This window comes from Nanorana parkeri, unplaced genomic scaffold (assembly GCF_000935625.1).
Source record: "Nanorana parkeri isolate BGI_ZX_2015 unplaced genomic scaffold, ASM93562v1 scaffold283, whole genome shotgun sequence".
Classification (NCBI taxonomy): Eukaryota; Metazoa; Chordata; class Amphibia; order Anura; family Dicroglossidae; genus Nanorana; species Nanorana parkeri.
In genome coordinates, this window is record NW_017306551.1 from 615,707 (window position 1) to 636,388 (window position 20,682).

Genomic DNA, 20,682 nt, shown 5'->3' on the forward strand with positions numbered 1-20,682 from the left:
AGGCACAATTTTTTTTTTACATATTTGAATGCTTTTTTAATTTGTGGATTTTAACTGGCGACAAATGGGTTAAAAGTATGGAAAATGTAAAAATGAATGCTTTATGTTTCTGAGGGCCTGTACACATTCTGGCAATTTGTTGCAGTGCTCATTAACATGAATTGCGTTGAGGCAGCCCATTCATTATGACAATGCACTGTGACTAAACAAAAAATACACAGTACAATATGTACAATACACAGGCATGGTTAAATGCACAGACATGGTCCACTGTTCTCTCAGTCAGAAAACCTACTCTAAGAAATGCCATGGAGTCATCACTGGAGTGCATGCATATAAAAGAAAGTGGATGCAAAAAAGGGTTACAGGATATCGGCAGCACTAAAGGGCAAATAAGGATAAAAAGGTGAAAACAAGTATTTTATTTGTAAAACAGTTTATAGTACACAGTGCTTCAGCAAACAAAATGTAATTCTGCTAAGATTTACATCTGCCTTAACCCTTTCCTCTGTGCCAAGATAAGGCTTACAGTGGCAGCAGCAGGGACCTGTACACTGTTTCACAGTTTGTTTAACTCCTTCTGCACACTGTTGGCTTGTTACTAGAAATTATTTGGTTGCCTGTAAAGCCTGCAAAAGGTACCCCCCCCCTCCTTCCTTGTATGACCCCCCATTATGTATCCTACATGTGTCCCAAGATGTGGGACATCTTTGGCAGGCCCTAGAAGGGGGAGCATAGAATAATCAGTGTACATCCATTCACTGTTAGTCCTCATTAACACAGGTTAGAGTCGGCCCGTACAGATCCGTGGGGCATACACGGCCATATCGGGCTGTTCCTCAGAAGGACAGCCTGTGTACAGGCGTGTAATTATACACAGCAGCCTGTACTTCCCTATGGGAGGATGCGGCTGTAAGCTGCTGTACGCTCACCCGAGCTGCACATCCGTGCAGGTGCAGGCGTCCGTGCTCGGATGCGCACTGGATTCATCCTGTCTGCGTCCGAGTACGGACACCCGCATGGATGTGCAGCTCGGGTAAGCGTACAACATAGGGTTGCCACCTTTTCTTTAGGTGAAACCCGAACACTCTAGCAACGGACAGATATTTTTTGGGGGGAGAATGAGTGGCGGCTTATTCACATGTAAATAGTGCCACCCATTTATATGTAAATATCACAGTTGAGACTATTTTCAGTGGGGGGCCAGTAGCCCCTATCTTAATGTTGGTTGTCCCTTTCTGCCTGACATTTTGTGCCCGGGTTTCTGCTGCCATGAAACCCAAACACAGCATTCAAAACGCGGACGGTCCGGGTGAATCCTGGACAGGTGGCAACCCCAGTACAAAAGCGTAGGGAATATGTTGTGTCCATATTCACTAAAATTGTGTATTTTTTACTGAAAATATGGGTTTGATAAACCATTGCGCTAATATCATGTAACGTGAAAATTTACAACTACAACTGTGTTATTTATGAGGATATCTGCTTTCAGAAAATATATAATATTTAGGAGGGTTTAAGCAATCTTCAGGCCTAAAATATGAATTGTAACATATATGCAAAAAATGAAGAAAAAAGGGTTAAACAACTTTTGTCTTCAGCTTGAGTTACAGGGGTCAAAGAAAGCAACGCTAAATAAGGGGGAAGATTTATATTTAAATTCCTTCACTTTTGCAATAATTTAATATTAAGTATTCAAAAGCTTGCATAAGCCCATTTGTATTCCATTCTTTTTTAAGTTGAACTCCAGACAGATACAAAAGTCACAAATGAATGCAGCTCTGCATTGAATCATCTTTAAATGTATTTTTTTAAATGCAAGTAGTGCGAGTACCTGAATTTGACCTGGTTTTGACCTCTTGCACTTTTTTGCCGGGCTGGAGGGTGTGTGGCTGCATTTTGCTTGCAGAATTTTGATCGCACCGGACTGCAGGCACAATGTGCCTTGCGATCCCGTGCGGGCGATCGCATTGCGGCCGGAGGGCGTGGCTATGGTGCTATTCACTTCAATAGCCCACCACGCTCCTTCCTGCCCGACAAAAAAGTGAGCCGGCCGCAATGCAAGGCAGTGTGTTCCAGCCAAAATCGTCCCGGAACGCACTGCATATGGTGTGAACGAGGCCTAAAACAAGCATGCCGTTAAGTATAGGTATACTGCATACAACTTCTTATAATGGGTTAAGAAGTACACGTCTAGATTTAGTTTCAGTTTTAGTTTCTCCTTCTTTTGTACCCAACTCAGTTCTGCACTACCTAAGATTTAAATCTTTAAAGTAACAGTAAAATAAGTATTTGGTTTGCAGAAACAAAAAGTGGGGTGTCCCCATAGATTTGTATGTGGGCTATATCCACTTATTTCCGAATACATTTACAACGCTGAGAATGTTACAGTATAATATTGTTAATCATGTAAGGGACCTATAAGAAGGATTTATTTGCATTTTTTTATCATAATTTCCATAGAAACTTTAAACTGGATATCTCCTTTTCTCATGCAATGGGGAAAAAAAAGCAGAGAGCACACACGCCAATCCTAAACAAGTAGACCGAACATCACACATTGTACATCTACACAGAGGCCTCTCAGCATTCCTACTCATCATGACATTCACTGCTGCAGCAGTGTGTCTACTAATCATTCCTTGTGATGGTTCCTATCTGGAATAGCATACTGTGTCTGACATTTGTAGAAGCGCTATAAACTGGCAAATAGATTTCTTTATTTGAAAACGTCCTAATTTCATTAGAGACTCTGTGTTTGAACGTACCCACATGTGAGGTCTGCTAATCAATATAGTTAAAGCTAAGAGTGTGAAAGGAGAAGACATACATTCATTACTTACTGTTTGCTGAGGTTTCTCTTTTATTAATTAGAAACATATTGTAGTCATTAAAATGCCAGTTGTTTTTTGACTAGGCTCTGATATGCATGTATAAGCTCATCTCAACTCTAATTAGGCAAAAAATATACACAGCAAAATAATCTTCACTTTCTAAGTAGGAGAGAGTCAAGTCAATGCCTTATACAGGGTGACTGTACTGCTGCCTTTGCCAGATCATTTATAGTTAATGTAAGCAAGATTTTGCTTACATTAATCAAAACCAAAAAAATAAAAAATGTATAATGATTTGGTAAAGTATGATATCATGTTGTTAAAATCTAAAGTGACAGTGTCATGAATCAAGCGTTTCCACCATTCTACAATATTACAGTGTGTGTTCCCTCATTATTTGAAAAAGAACAATCAGAGACAAAGACAAGGTCAACAAATCCTCATTAGAAGGTTCTCAAGTTAGTGCTTCCAAGTGAGTCAGCACATAATGACACAAGTTACCCTCCAGAAATGGCAGAAACATATAAAAATTGGATTAATTGCCAGAAGTTTTTTAAGTTTATCCAAGCTGTTAAGTGACAACTAGCTACTCTGCAAATGCTTCCAGGGTAATTTGATAATGATAACTGAACACTGGAAGATTTAAGGCAGCTTAAAGGAAATTTTAGTGTTTTTTCATATATTCTTTTTTTATTATGTCGAGGACTAAATATACATATTTTAATTTCTTTTTAAAGAGGTAAACATAAAAGTTGTAAACATGAAAATGTTACATTTAATACTTGCAGCCAGAAGATTGCAAAGGTGACACAGTAACCTGAACACCAGCATGATATATTTTTATGCTGTGAATAGCCTTTGTTGTGACTTAAGTAGCCTGACCTTAGATTACATGCATTGCTAAATGAGTTAGAAAAGGAGCAACTCTTCCCCCCTCCAAGCAGAGAACAGTGCCCATTGGGATTTTCTTTCTGAAGGAGCAGTCAGCTTAGTGTAGAAGTAGAACTAGTGCCTAGTGTTGTTACACTGTATCATAAAACACCTATCTTTTAAAGATTGTGTGCAAATAATAAAACCTTGAGTGCTATACTTTTATGATACGTGTCTTGTTGTAAGAATATATATGAACAATGCTATCATATGTGCTATACAGCAGATAGATCTAGAACATAAGAGAGGATCATGCATATAATGGGCAGCTGCACTGGAAATCATAGCAAGCTTTCAAGGCACAACACCCTTCTATCGCCTGATAAAAAATGGAGCTGTCATTTGCAAAGCACAGAGTCACATCAACTTGATATACAGCAGAATGGAAGCTCAAAAAAAGATTTTCCAGCAAGCTAGAAAATCATTTGCAACTGATCTTAGATTGCCCTTTCCACAGGGATACAAATAGCATTTGTCCAGTCAGGAGCTACATTTGCAGAGGTATCTGGTTCTTATTTTTAAACATGAGTAGCTGTCCCCTCTAAGATGAGCTTGCTTTGCCTATTTTGTGTTTGTAGCGTGCTGCAGACATGAAAATGCTAAAGAAAATAAATATTTATTGTGTGTGTGGTTAAGGCTAGGTTCAGACCTAAGCGATTTCAATGAATGTTACATCCGCCCAGCAATCGCTAAAAAAAGGTACAAGTACTTTTTTTTGCGACATGACGTGTAGCTTTTTTAGCCACAATCATGTTCAATTGCACAGGTGCAATCGCAGCAGGAAACAGCGCAATCCGTCCAGCGCGACTGGGGTGCCATTAGAAAATAATGGTACCTTCAGAACGATCAGCTGTGGTGGCCGACTCCGTGACCGTGCAGCAATCTGCACAGTTTTGTCTCCCAGGTGTGAACCTGGCCTAAATGTTTATTTTACACACACACACACACACACACTGTTATACAGTGCAGTGTGTGTGTGTGTGTGTGTGATGAATAAAGGATTTTTTAGTTGGTCTTAGCTTTTGTTAAAAAAAAATAGGAAAATAATATATTTATTATGTGTATGTATGTATGTGTATATTTACAGTATATACTGTATATGTATATTAATGCTAGCAAGCAAGCTGTATTTCTAAGCATTTTAGCCATGAAAAAAAGATTTTATTTAGTTGACCCCCCCCCCAAAAAAAAAAAATACAAAAGAAAATAAATATATATTTACTGTGTGTGTGTGTGTGTGTGTGTGTATGTGTGTATATATATGTGTTTGTGTGTGTGTATATATATATGTGTGTGTGTGTATATGGAATGATTTTTTTTGATACCATCACCGAATTGCATGTGTATTAGCTGATTACTGATAACAGAATAACAAACATCCCCAGCAAATCAGAATGGCACCTTACACTATAAAAATAGCAGCAGAGCTGGTGGTTTCACACTCGTATGCCATTATGTCACAGGCAGCACACCATGACAGTAAGCAGAGTAGCTTTTGGTTATTAAATGTATAATTTAAGGATTTCATCAGGTTGCAGCATGCGATACTATAAAGGAGTGATGCAAGGTCTATCATAGTAAAGTGATATAAACCTACTGCCACCCCATTATGTCATCACTGTATTTTGTCTGCCCAGGGCCTGTGGCCTCCAAGGTCTTCATCTCTTTAGAAATAAAAAGCCGTCAGAACTCAGATATGTCTCAATTGACATAGGTAACCCTACCCAGGGAGCAGAAAGCCTGCATGAAATTTATGGCACCTTTGTAATGGAGATTTAATCTACAGAGAAAGGTAAAACATAGCACTTATTTTAAAACCGAGGTGTGACTTGACTGCACTGGAAACAAAATGTGCAAGGGCAGCTATTTTATTTACAGCCAAGAGAATTTTTTGCACTGCAACAAAGTGGCAATGTTTAATTAAACCCTGGTGTGAAGATACATTTGTGTCAGACAACGTAGAAAGATGAGGGAAAAAAATCAGCTCACTAAAAGAATGATCAGAGTTCATGTGTGCCAACGTTGTGTGATGTAAAACTGCATTTCTAGCAGCACCATCCAGAATAAATTAGAGTCCATAAAAAAAGAGAAAAACAGCCATAAAATACATATTGCATTTGTGGGAAACCTTAATACTACCGCTGTATGCATGTGGGAGTGCTTTGTATTCCAGATTGCAAATGAGCAAAATAAGAGGGGATGGGTGATTTTATACCAGCACGCAGAAGTGGTAATACATTCTAATTTGATTTACAGGCAGCCCTTGGCTTTTGTTAATTGAGGTAGGATGAAAAAAAAGTACCACCTAGGAATTACTGGTTAGATAACAACAGTTGGCTTGAAAGAAACAACTGTTAAGCACCGGGGCTGCACATGATGAGCTAGCATTGTGATATTTATTATTGGATGAGCATAAAAGACTTGACCATATGCTGAAATTTGATTCTCTTATACAATGCCCCCAACAAAGAATAATGTATGCAGTAAACCAGTTCATTATTCCCGATGCTGCTGTGTACATCTGCAGTGCTGTGACACGGCTGCACGAAACTCAAAGAGAAAATGAGACGTGACTAGCTAAGTATCATGGTAAAAAGTATAGCAACAACTAAAGAGTCTCAAATAAATGCTGGCTGAGGGGGAGGTGGGATATCACTAAAATAAAGATTTAGGGGGTTATTCACAAAGCTGCTGAAGGCTGCCAAGTGAATAACCCAGTCGAAGTGAAGTGAGCAGAACTGCGTACGGCTATTCACCTCTGGCTTGTACGGCTGATTTCAGCCGTACATCAGCATCCTTCGGCTGCACTGCGGTCAGTTCAGCTGAGCTGAAGTGCAGAAGCACTTTGACTCAGCCGATCCAAAATCTGGATCGGCTGAGCCGAAGCTCCGGCAGCTCACTCGCTGATGTTCGGACCTATTCACATAGGGGCCGAACGGCAGTGAGTGAATAGCCGAATGCCGTCGAGAGGCATTCGGCTTGGGTATTCTGTTCAGTACCTACTTGGTACCAAGCAGAATAGCAAATAGTTAAAAAGATTTTCTAAAAAAGAAAAAAAACAATTGGGTGGAGCCAGCAGTGACAGCTGTTTCCTATTGGACGACACCTGCTAGGGTCTTCTAGCAGGTCCAAGCAAATTAATCAAAACTGGGCGGAGCCGGCCGTGACGTCACGGTCGGCTCCGTCCAGTTGTTTTTGTTGAATGACAGATCAGCGTCCTCCGGTCATTTGGGGACGCTGATCTGTCATTACAACTTGGCAGGGTGAGCTGTGAGATCACAGCTGGCTCCACCCATCTGTCATTTGCAGGGTGAAAGGCCGGCCTACGGCAGACCATACGCCCCGCTTCGGGTGACACTTCGGCTCAGTCGAGCCGTACCATATCCCTTCGGCTCAGGTGAGCCGCTTGGCCACCTTCGCCTGCTGTATGGGCTATAGTGAACTGGTTTCCATATAAGAAGAGGGAAGGATGAAACTGTGCTGCATCTGCCAAAAGGATTTTAGCATGTCAGAAAACTTTTTCAAGGGCCTAAAAACACTGTATTTGCTGAAACCATCTTTTCCATGCACAAAGAGGGGCAGCAAAAATGATAAGATCCAATATATATATATGGTATTAAATGGAATTCTAGATATAAGGATTCAATTACTTTCTGTATGTGGTAAGCAAGTAATTGCAGTACTCTATCAGCATTACTTGTGTTCTTGAGTTCCACACTTGTGTGAATAATTAATAAAATGGAAAGAGACTTTTTGGAGTTAAAGGCGGAGTCTTCTGGTCTAGAGCACATGTTGGTTCCTTTTATCTCTTGAAGACTTTAGTGACCATATTATTATTATTATTATTATTATTCAGGATTATATAGCACCAACAGTTTGCACAGACAGTTTACAGTACAATATAATTTGAAACAAGATGGTTAGGAGGGCTCTGCACATGAGAGCTTACTGTCAGAGACTCACCCGGCGCATCCGTCCTCTCCAGCGTTGCGTCATCTCTGCCGTGACGTCACGCTGGGCCCCGCCCCCTGACCGCGGCTTCCCCTCATAGCCACAGCGGAAACACTCACTCGGCGTTCTGTCAATGTGGAACGTCGAGCAAAGTCTCCCCGCAATCCAGGGCTGTCTTCAGGGACACAGCACCTCTCCTCCAGCAGTCTCTCTGCCTTGCAGTACCGAACGGACTCCTCAGCACTTAACCACCTTCCACCGAAAAACGCAAGTACTAGGGGCTCTGCCTCTACCTACAGTTGTTAATTCACTTTCTATAGTGATTGCTAATCCGTGAATGGAGTGCTGTATCACATTTTGCCTACATGCCTAAACCTGCCCATTAGGATCGATCATATGCTGTTGTGGATACTTGTCTCCAGTGTGCACCTATTTCCAAATTGCTAATTGAACTTGCTGCTGAAGTATTGAACTATTGAGTAATCACAATCCTTCTGGTGCTGGGAGTTCTTTAGGCCTTAAGTATCTGGGTGCTTAATACTGTGGCATATGCCATAGGGAACTACAGTCCCATCACTCCCCGATATTGCTTATCTATAGACGGATAATAACAAAGGTACCTGGTATTACCAACCTGATACTAGACCTCTCCTCCCTCTAGGCCGGGATACATGATGTGGAATGGTTCCCCATCGCACTGGGTGTATTAGGGAACCGTCCGCCTGATCCAATCCCATAAAGCCTATTCAACAGTAGATCCGCAGTTGTGATCCTAACCCTCTGCTGCTTCTAGGAAACGTGACACTTACAATCTAAAAGGGAGGGGAAAGTGATACAAGAGGGGGTAGCTGTGTAGGAATTAGTTGTTTGAGACAGTAATAGTTCATCTGTTAGGGAAAGGTGGGATAGGCTTCTCTGAAGAGATGGGTTTTTGGGGATCTCCTAAAGGCAGACAGAGTAAAAGATAGCTGGACAGATTGGGCTAGGGAGTCCCAGAGGATCAGAGATACTCTAGAGAAGTTCTGTAGGTGAGCGTGGGAGGAGTTGATGAGAGAGCTAAAGGCCAGAAGGTCTTGGGAGAAGTGGAGAGGGCGGTTATGGTGACACTTTGGGATAAAGTTGGAAATATAGCTGGAGGCAGGGTTGTGGATTGCTCTGTAAGTGGTTGTTAACATTTTAAATGTTATTCTTTGGGTGATTGGTTGGGTGGTTGCAGACAATGAATGGTTGGTGAGGTGGATGAGTCTGGCCGCAGCATTCTTGATAGACTGAAGGGGGTATATTCTGTGTAGAGGTGGGGCAATGAGGAGAGAGTTGCAATAGTCAAGATGAGAGATAGCAAGTGAGTACATGAGTAGCTTTGAGGTTTCATTGGTAAGGAAGGGGTGTGTTTTAGAGATGTTATGAAGGTGAAGGTGGCAGGATTTGGATAGTGATTGGATGTGGGGCAGAAAGGTGAGGTCTGAGTCTAGGATGACACCTAGCACCTTGGCATGGGGGAGGGAGGGAGAGATACTGTATATTATCGATCGCAATAGAAAAGTGGGGGGAAGGCACATGGGGGTTGTTTTAAGAAGTGGTGTGACATCCAGACTGATATGTCGGCTAGTAAATTAGTGATGTGCAAGGACACTGATGAGGTGAGCTGTGTAGACCACCCCACCATGGTTCCCAGCAATTTTAACATGGTAACATCTCAAAAGCAATTTTATAGTGTTTTTAAATTGACAGCTTTCATTAAAATTATACATCTAATCCTGGAATCAAGTTATTTGTTCAGACACTTCTTGTCATGAGGTGACAACACTCTGTTCCTGTCAGTCAATTGCTCTTCTGAATGGTCACCCTGTATCATGTGTTTTGGTGTAGACCGGGGTAGCCAAACTACAAATCCGATCATTCACATGCCACTGGAAATCATGCCTGTGGCTGTCAGAGTCTTGTAATGCCTTACGGGACATGTAGTTGCACCAAACCTGGAGGACCAAAGTTTGACTACCCAAGGTGTAGACTAAGGTTAGTTAACTAAAGGTGAATAGGCTGTTCCTTGCAAGGGAACTTTTCCTTAGATTAGTGAATATGGTAAAATTTCACTTTGCAAACAATATCCAATCACGTGCAAGGGAGAAAAAAAAACAGTATTTTTGTTTGCACTTGTTTGGAAGATGGAGGCCAGTGGAGATTTGCTTAATTTAGGGACCATTCACACTGAAATGCTTCATTTCAGTGGATGGGCTAGTATGCTGTGACAGCTCCTGTGGTGTGCACTGTATCGCAAATTGTTGGAGCTGTCACTGTTTACATTTTTTTCTTCAATTTTTTTTTTTAATGTTGTGTACAATGTACAACGTGTACACTCCATTCAGGTCCCCATGCCAGCACTGTCCTTGATGGGATTCATTGAGCTGCATCAAAATTCAGCATGATTGCATTTTATTGCAGCGCCCAGCTCATCACACCCACGTTGTGGTGTAAATAGGGCACATATCCTAGTGGTCTGCTCTGATCTGGAGCAGTGCAGCAAAGGTCATCACATTGTGTGTGCAGAGACCCTAACTAAGCTAAGTGAAAATTTCCTTGCAAAATGAACAGCCTATTTGCCTTTAGTAAACTAACCATTATAAGCAGCCGTGCGACAGTGATTATGCAGACATGGTCCACTGTTGTCACCATCCAGAAGCCCACAATAAAAAATGCAATGCCTTGCTTCTAAAGCAAGTGTATGTAGTTGGAAAGTGGCTTGATTAACTAAAGACAGATAGGCTATTCCCTTAGTTTAGTGAATGAAGTGGAGCTCTGCTGACATCTATGATTCCATAAAAAATACTTTTCTTTTCTTGCACATGATTGGGTATTCTTTGCAAATACATTTTTCACCACATTGCAATGTGACCAGCCTATTTGCCTTTAGTAAATCAACCCATAATGTCATCTAGTTAGGGTTTACATGCACTTTAAGCTTGTTCGCTCTTTAAGCTTAGGAATTAGATTGCAAGCATTCCAGGGTAGAGTAGCCTATAAGTCATCTGCTTTGATACCTAGCAGTACAGAGTAAGCAGACCAAAACAAAGCTGCCAATGCTTTAAACAATTTATAGGCCAGACATGAGTCCTGGCAACTTGGCGATAGGCTTTTAACAGCTCAACACCACCTTCTATACAATGCACAACAGGAGTGAACAGACATCAGGTCAAAGATATCATATTGCTACTTGCATGCAGCTGTGTAATTTATACACTTGCTCAGCTGGTAAGTAATTGAAATGTTAATCCTCCGCTGAAAAAAAAAAATGGTAAACTGAGGTTGTCATTTGTGAAATAAAGAAATCAAGTAATCAGGTGCAAGAATCCATTTTTATAAAAACACAAAAGCTTATGTGGATTTTTCTGCAATATGATGCCTGTGAACAGCCAACTCTTGACAATTTAAAGGATAAATGTACTTTTATAGAAGACCTAGTGTTCCTAAAATAGCTGACTTATTTACAGCTCAGTACTAAACATAATAGTATAACCTTTATCGAGAAGAATCCTGTTTGTCAGGGCCAACCTGTCTGGACCTTGCAGCCTTGTTTACCTCCATATATCCTTGCTGGACACTACATCCAGTCTGCTGCAGGTCCACTTTAAAAAAAAAAAAATTAATTAAAAACCCACTTTTTCAGTCACCCTTTACATTTAGAAATACATGTGAATAATATCACTCCACTATCAGTATTCATCAAGGTCTATGGAAATGTGTCTGTTGAACCTGTACATACTGTGAGTGATTTCCAAAAAATAAAGCAGGGCAAATTAAAGCATGTGTTTCCTTCAAGCATCCAATCATGTTCAGATGGAACCTACCCTGCACAGGACTAGTTTTTCCAAGCAAACAACGGTTATTTTAACTTAATTATACCTTACTTGTAGAAAAGAGACACCCACACTTTAAACAAAAGGATTGTGAAGATAGATATAAAATAGTATGACCACTAAACATGATTGTAATGCATTATTGGGCAATCTAAAGTTATCTACAAACTATAGAGTAAGCAGGGTGCTAATACAGTGCAAGTAGCCAGAGGTTGCACCAACACTAAAATAGTAAGTAAATCTGTAAAATCTTTATCTTATTTAATTTATTTACTACAGGTATTTCTTTTATATATTGTAGCACCAACAATTTACACAGTGCTTTACATACTGCACATTCACATCAGTCCGTGCCCACAGGGCGCTTACAATCTAAGATTCATAACTCATATGTATACACACACATGCTAGGCTTTTATGTTCATATATATACCCTGTAAGTCCAGTGCAGAATTATCTAGGACTTTATTGGTGTGCTAATGTCATCATGTTTGACACAATGATTTTCACTTCTTAAACCCAAGAACACATGGATGTTATTGACTAGGGATGCACAGATACTTTTTGAGTACCAGTGCAGATACTTGGCATTTTCATGAGAACTACCAGGGTTGCAGCGGTTGCAGCTGGGACCTGGCTCTGGCACTCAACCACTGTCCTGAAATCATTAGTCTGTATTGTTTTAGAAAAACTGTCACATGACAATAAACAAAAATGTATCAGTACTCGTACTTGTAAGTACTCGGCAAGTACCAGTACTTGTACTCGCAAAACTGGTATCTGTGCATCACTTTATTTATATTTATAAAAACAAAATCGTACATTGAAACAGAGATGTACACATCCCAGGAGCTCCGTGTGCTCCTTACAAATGACAGCTGCCTACTAATTTTTGAATTTTTCTCTAGTCTAGTCTTGGAGCTCAGAAGTATCGGTACATGTACTCGTACTTGTACCGAGTACTGTACTTGGTATCTGTGCAACCCTATTATTGACTACAACTAAACCAAATACACTTTGTGGAGGACTGTTCAGAGAAAATCTCAGCATGCCAGCAATTTTAGCTGTGGCAAACTATACGAGTCATAGGGCAGGATTCCATGAAATGAAAAATGATTCCTTTATTTGCATTGTCAGGTTTTTGAAGAAGTGCAGGAAGGAGCAAGCCGGGTTTTAAATGTGTATAGTTGGCCATAAAAGAGCTTATAGATTAGAGCAACAAAATGTGTACTCACCCTAGAGAGGCAAACATTGCTTAGGTCTAATGTAGATGCTTGCAAGCATTTTGCAATTTTCATATATACAGTGCATTTATGCTTCTATTTAAAAACATATTCGGATTCTGTTTGCATAGATTATCAATGTTCACACATTCATTAAATTATACAGGCAATTGTACTCTAATATGTCTTGTAATATTTAGCAGCATGTGGTATCAGACTAAATATATTGTGTGCAATAAGGTTTCTTTTGTATTTTTAGTATAACAGCAGTCTTGCTGCTATAGTTTGTATGATTTTATTACTTTAATATTGTATAGAAATCCTTTAACCATCTAAGTGGGCAGCATACATATATTCTCCACTCACTCACAATGCCTGTTACAACATAGAGGGTGTCTTATGTTCAGTTATTGCATTTAATACAACAAGATCTTGTGTACTTTAAGGGTTTATTTTTCTTTAATGCACCGCAGTCATTGGCAGGTGACATATTGTGTTAATAGGCACCATTGACTAACAGGGTAATGGTTTGAAATCACATCAAAGTTCACTGGGCAGTCACCGATATATTTACAGAGCTATACGCTTGCACACATGACAGCACCTAGTCCATATGTCTTGTGTTCCCACCGCAGATGAATAAATTGAGGTTGATATAACTTACCACATTAAATCAAAAGTGTACTAGTTCAGCGAAATTGGAAAATGTAAACATATTTTATGCTTAATAGTTAATAGTATACCATTTAGCTGTAATACATTATTTGGTTTCCAGAGCATGGCTTGCTATGTGGCAAACCTGACCAATGCTTGAGGTAATACTATCCATTAGAATAAAGAGAACTAGACAATGACCTATGACAGTATTGTCTAACTCAATTTATTTAACTAGAAGATACATTTTAATTTACAAATGTTTAGTTAACTAAGCTAAACTGTGTTATCCACTATTTCCTGGCCTGTCTGCAGCCCTTGAGAATGGGTGTTAGAAAACAGCAACATAAGGTTATGATAAATTGATAACCTCAGCCTTGTAATACTGATGTATGAGCAAATGTCAGATGCCTTGTTAAAAAATATCAGGACTGGTTTTGTATATGCTGTTTAGACCTGGCTAATGTCACACTTTTATTAAATAATTTATACAAAATTGTTGTTTATATTGTTTTTTAGAGCGCAACCCAGATTGATCATACACTATACAATGTTCACAGTTATTCAGATGCAACCCTATTGTGTGTGAAATTGGCAGTCTGTATGGTACCTAAATGCTTTGCAATGCTTGCTGTGAATGCGATTTTATTAAAAATAAATAAATACCATAGCCATGCTGAGAAATCATGATTATGAGAAATATATGTTATATGTGTTATTTTACCATAAATTAAGGCAGAACAGCAAGAGAAAAACAGAAAAACAAATAGAGCACTTTAAAAAAGAGTAACAAAACAGCCAAGAAGACCCAAATTACCTAAAATCCCTATTCAGTTTTAATGGCAGATTGGAATAGGATGTGTTTGCTGTGATGCGGATACTTTTTATCAGGTGAATTAAATTTCATATTAAGTAAACAGTGAAGTGCATTTAAAATGAATGTCAGTAACAAAACACTTTACTTAGAAGGTTTTTTTTAGCCCTTTTTGGCTCTTATTTATACTAGAGTATGTTATGTTCTCTGTTTGAAGGCCAAATTACAGCAATGGCACATTTCTCCCAGACAAAACAGGGGAAAAATATAATGGCATGATCATTTCCATTTAAAAAATGTAACGGCGAAGTAGAGGGGAAAATATATTTCCATTAAGAAGGTTATCCACTTTATTTACAGAGGCTTTCACATGGTTTCTGTCAAACTAGTAGTCAGCGTGTATGAATGTGCTCATCAATGTGTCTCACTGAGGCCTTGTCGACCAATTCCCTGTTTGTGATGTTTTAATAGTTCCTAAAATATATAGTGTGTGTTACTTTTACTACTGTATATGTGGCAACACTTCACTTGTTCTTTCACTTTGCTAAGCCTACATGCATCATAGGACTGACTGTAACATTATGAATAACTTTCTATTTGTGACGAAGAATGGTTTCGTATAAAAAAATAAACAATATTATTTATTGACACTCTTGATGATTTCCTAGAACCAATATAGAATTTTGCTTGTGGACATGGGGATAATTAAGCATCACATAGACATGAGGAACAATTTAATTGAATCATTACTTTTTTAAACAAAAGTCTTAAGTCCAAAGTATATTTTACAGATTCATTTGTTTCTCTACATAAATCTCTTTCTAAACAACATTACAAGTGAAGTACATATGGAACAATATAAATAGAAAGATTGGTGATGAACCTTCATAAAGGTGCAAAAAATGGGCAATTCCAATTTTAACATTGCCTATATGATGTTTTGAAACCAACTTCAACTATTTGCTGTTAAACAACCCAAGAACTGCTGATAGTCTTTTCTACCCTCACACTGGCAATACAAAGCAACAACTGGTAACAATGAAAGTTAAAGTAATGATGTATTTTCCTCCTGCTCTTATAGCAGCTTTGGTGTCAAATCTGCTCACTGCATGTCTGGAAAATAAAGAACTGTAAACTATATTACTTCCACACCAATGCAATCTTTGAAAATATTTGTCTTCAAATTAGCAAACAAACTAAGCATAAGCAAATAAGACTTGCTGGTAGGTAAATCTGTAATCCACTATATTCAGAAGAATAACTTGGAATTTAGTACCAACAGAGCAGTAATACTTTAAAAATACTTAAAAAACAAAAAAGTCATTAATTATACGAAAAAAATCATAACAATCGGGTTATCAGTATTTGGTGTTTCTTTGTGTGTAATGTGAGGCTCCACTTTCTAGCTAATAACTGATCGCTACATTTGATTTTAGGTTTCCTCGATTCACACATAGTTGAAACCGAAGAATACGCTAGCAGCATCCTAGTCCCCAAGCATGCTAAAAGGTTCCTATGTCACCAGCTGAAATGTGAACATTAGCCATTCTTCCAAACATTTCCAAAGCTCTATTGAGAAAGAGGTGAGAAAGTATTCATATGGCTTATTTATTACTGAATTTTGCCTGAAGTTCTAATTTAAACTCCAAAGTATGAAGGTCTCTGTTGTCCTTAAATGCCAAGGAAAAAAGTGAGATGAAGAGGCTGAGCAGCCTTTCATCTGCTGTTGATCACATCTACACTCTGCAGAACTAGTCCAAAATTCCAAATATGTATCTTTTTATGTTATCCTTGGCTTGCCTTTTTATAAAAACTGTACCTAGTTCTTTTAAAACTGGAGTATCACACATTTGCATGTTTTTACAGCAAATATGACAGTCTCAAATTCTGCAACTTATACATCTATGGAGTGAATACTTAATATTGATGGAATTTTCAATCTGGCTGGGAATCTTGTCAAATACCCATTCAGATGGATTAAAAAAAATGTATATATACATGTCTCCTGAATCTTAATGGTCATGTAAGATAAACACAGCCAAGGTTAAAAATTACTTCAGGAACACCTGAAAAACTGGCACATCTGAATATACAGCATTTTCATGACTTATGATATAATACCAAATGCTATCTACATCTTACAAAGATGACACAGAAAAACTACAAACAATGTTAGCATTCAAAATCGATCAGCTGAGAATAACATTCAGTAGCATGAATAAAGTTAAAGAACACCAGTGCATGTATAATTATTCATATTTTCTACACATACAGTAAAAGTAACCATGTATGAAATGCTACCAAGTAAAATGAGGAATAGTTGAGAAACTATGATCTTTTAGATCTTGATAAAGAAATATTCAAAGTAATACATTACTATTTTTTTTTAACAATCAGGTGCAATAAGTAACAAAATTCAATATTTCATTAGTTTGAACCTGTTTGAAAATCACATTAAAATGCACAGACAAGTTTTTTTTGTTTTTTTTTCTAGCATTCAATAATGTATGATTTGAATTTCCAAAGGGTTCTTGTACCCAATAAGGTTACCTGTGCAAGTGCGAATAGGTTAATATTTGAAAAATATATATTTAAAATAAGAAAAATGTCCAAGGTGCACTGTCTTTGCTGTAAACACCATATATAGGTATACAAAAACCACACAGATAGCAGACACTACATACACAGTGGACTACAGAGCTGTCAGTTGCTGTTATACGTCTACAAATAAATACTTGTGCAGATAGAGGTCAGTGCTTACTTGAAATTGCATCAGTAAAATATCCATCTATGCAGTGCGATTATATTCCTCGGGGACAAATTTCTCATTTTACCACAAAGACTCCTATCATAACTATTTCATATCAAGAAGTACTTCTGATTTTCAGGTTACAAGCAAAATTCACATTAAGTTTTCTCTATTTTTATCCTTCCCATTGGACTGCACAAAGTTGTCTACGTAACTACTTTTCCTGATGCTCAGAAACTCCACCAGTCAAAGCTGCATGTAGTTATTTGCACTGGGTAATCTGTAACATCCTTTTGTAGGTCTTTGTGCATTTTAATATGTCTCTGATGCTAATCAGTCTATTAATGTGAGCATCTGCCTGAAGCCCCTCAATAGCCATTTCAGGCTCCTAACACACATTTTACTTTCCTTACAATTTGTAGATGATGCGTGTGCTGCATTTCAATTAACCACTTAAATGGCTGATTACACTTATCAAAATTTTAAAGTGCTTGGCGGGATTAAGCAGTTACTTCACCTTATATGCCATAATGTTAACAAACATATAGAAGACAGAAAAAACAAGAAGCAGCAGCTCGTTCAAATCTAGACAGCATAGTAGCACCCTCAAAAGCTCAGAATGAAACACAAAGGGAAGGTTTATTACGTTCTTGAGATTAATCACCCACTCAGGTAAGTGGTAACAGCAGGTACTGCTAGGTTTTACTTTGCCTTTCTAATCCAAATGCTTTATGTTCCTACATAGTTAAGCCTTTCTTTACTCTCTAGCAACATCTACTGGTAAAGTAATGGGAAAGCTTTCATATAGAAACACAAGCAGGTGTTACTGGTGCTGCACCTTGCTATAATTTGCCTTGATTCCTTTAAACTCTTGATTGTATTCCATATAATTACTTTAACAGTAACCTTAAATAAAACAAGTGGGCTATTAAAATATTCACAGCTGCAGGTGTTCCTTTAGACATATACATAGCAGCGCGCTCTCCGTATGCATCACCGTAGAACGAAACGAGTAGTATTGCTGTAATGATACAATACTTCAAGGATGAAACAGGTGTGAGTACACCCCCTCCACTGTGTGTGATTGTACGACTATATTACATATACATCACATATACACATAAACCCACATATGTGTACAATGTTTACACAATATAACAGGAGACATAAGCGTAAACAGAAGCTGGCACACACAGACGTAAAAAAACATACCGGTACAACACGCAGAAAGAGTATCCAGTAAGAATGCAAAATATGGTGAACCGCTCTTTAATTATTATTTTTTATGCTCATCACATAGACCAATAATCTATTCACGTTTACAACCCTAAATGCACAAACATCCTTTTGCATTAACAGAGATCTTACTAGAACACTTTAAAGAAACACATTCATTCTCCTGAGCTTCTACCTGTGCTGTCTAAAAATAAAATCTGAAATTCATGGAAAGCAGACCATTGAAGCACAGTTGTGTTTCCGAGCATATGGGATGCCATTTGGCATGAGTGCTACTACAAAATCTAATAATCAAATGGAAACAAGGTCTTCTATGAACTCATTCAGTGCTGAAGTGCCCTGCTGCCTGCTGATGTTGCAGGCCCATCAACATCTCATTGGGTTAATGTAAAAACAAACTCCTATAAAATACCCTGATGTGATGCTTGCTCCACTACAGAAAGAAGTGTCAGCTTCAATGCCAAAGCAATCTAACACATTTTATTTAAAACCTTAAAGTACAGGACTATAAAAGAGAACATTCTATTTCTGAGTTACTTCCTTGAACTATAGAAACTTGCCGTATCATGGGATTATAATTATATCTCTTGTTCCTGTTTGCAGTGAAAGCCTGATAGGATTAGAGGACAATACTGGATATTCAGGGAGAAAAAAAATCAATGGGTGCCTTGAAAGCTGGGTAATCAAGATACTTTTTGTGAGCAGAGCTATGTTAGGTCAACTAATTTATCATTGCATTCTTACATATGCCAAGTGCACTATGTATATCCAGCTGCCACTAATATTCAATGCATACTGAATAAAGCCTGCATTTTGCTACTTTTTGGTATGGAAATTTCACGGTTGGCACCATTTCCTCAATTAAATGAAAAAAAAAAAATCACATTGCATACAGAAAAAAATCATATAGCCAGCCAAATTCCAACAGCACCTGCCCCTTTCCTTAAGTTTATTTCAACAAATTCAGCTCTTACTATTTAAAATGCATACTAGAGCAAATACTTCAATTTTCCTAAACTGCAGTTGTCCAGCAACTTAATTTCCCAGCCAAAATGAACACATTACCCGATCACCAGAATGTTTACGCCGTCACAAAAAAACAGTAATATAGCACAATTAATGCAATCAAGATGTTAGCATTCATGTTTCACTTGCAATATATTTATACATATATTTTTGTTAAAAAAATCACATGCTTGAAACACCCACATAGCTTGCTGGATACATCGATATATGCATACCATATACAGACTAAAATATAAATAAAAATGAAAATTGTTGCAGCTTTAAATAAATTATAAATATATTTTCCATCTGATGCAGGCTGGTGGCTCAGAAATGTACTGTGTGTATATATAATGTGATGCTTCCTAGGCAACTGTTTGCCAAGTCTACATAATATGCAGTTTCAGTATTATCTCTAAATACAAATGCCTTATGGAGCTTGTGCAACTAGGCAGGAATCAGATAAGCATGAAATAGGCTGCAAGATATATGGGAGACAGATTCTGAAGAATTATCCTATTGTATCCTAAATAAATATTGTGGCTGCTATCCCTGCTGCAGGCATGCTTGTTTGTCAGGGATGGAATCACAATCCGTCCATAGAAATGTGCAGGAAAAAACAAGGGGATCCCTTCGTACGATACAGCAGCAGAGACACAATGCAATCTTACCTGCCTCTGATGTAGGCTTCCTTCCCTTATTAGTCGGCTGAAGCATTGCTATCCGTCCCTCTAGCCTGTATCCGTAAGGATCTGCACAGCTACAGTAAGTCCTTATGCTTGCTAGAAAACACTTGCAGGAAAGTGTCTGTTTCTGTTTTTATTCCTGCTTCTTCCTCCTTTTTTTTTAAGTCCCTTTTACAGGAGGGAGAAGGGGAGCGATGTGACACCAGCTCAATCTTGTGCAAGAGTGAAAAGGCAGCGGAGAGGCTCTGGATTCAACTGAGCTTCACACATGATTAAAACTCGCCTGAGAGGCTGCGAGCTCTGGCTAAAGCACCACTAGGCGTGAGTACAAGAGGAGAGGAGAGGGACGAGTGAATGGAATGTGACAACATATGTGAATCAAAAGACACAATGCAACGCCACAGATAGGTACAGTAAGGAAAAAGTCACAGGCAGAGGATAGGTGGGGAAATGAACAATGTAAGAATGCATGGATACAGGAACACAAAATTAATTTACAGAAGCAGAACAGCATACATTTTATTCAGTGGCTTTTCTTAGTTTGAATGTACATTTCCTTTTTTTTTTTTTTTATATATATATATATATTCTCTTCATACCTCTCTTCCTTACTTCAATTTATAGCCTGGAAAGCTGGGAAAATACATGTGCATTAGTGTTTTTGTTGTTGTTGTTACATGACTGACAGGTTAATGTGCAGCATTATATCTCATATTGTTTTTAGATGACTTTGTGAGCAATTCCGT

The 20,682-nt window shown here is 38.4% G+C and overlaps 1 protein-coding gene across 1 annotated transcript in view; it reads right to left on the bottom strand.

The window, feature by feature from the left end:
- Positions 1–20,226, bottom strand: part of LOC108787796 (teneurin-2-like) — a 547,945-nt gene extending 527,719 nt beyond the window's left edge. Inside the window, exon 1 of the mRNA XM_018557442.1 lies at positions 19,922–20,226. Coding sequence (XP_018412944.1) covers positions 19,922–19,967 — 46 coding nt within the window. The 5' untranslated portion in view covers positions 19,968–20,226. The remainder of the gene's footprint in view (positions 1–19,921) is intronic.
- Positions 20,227–20,682: the final 456 nt, after the last annotated feature.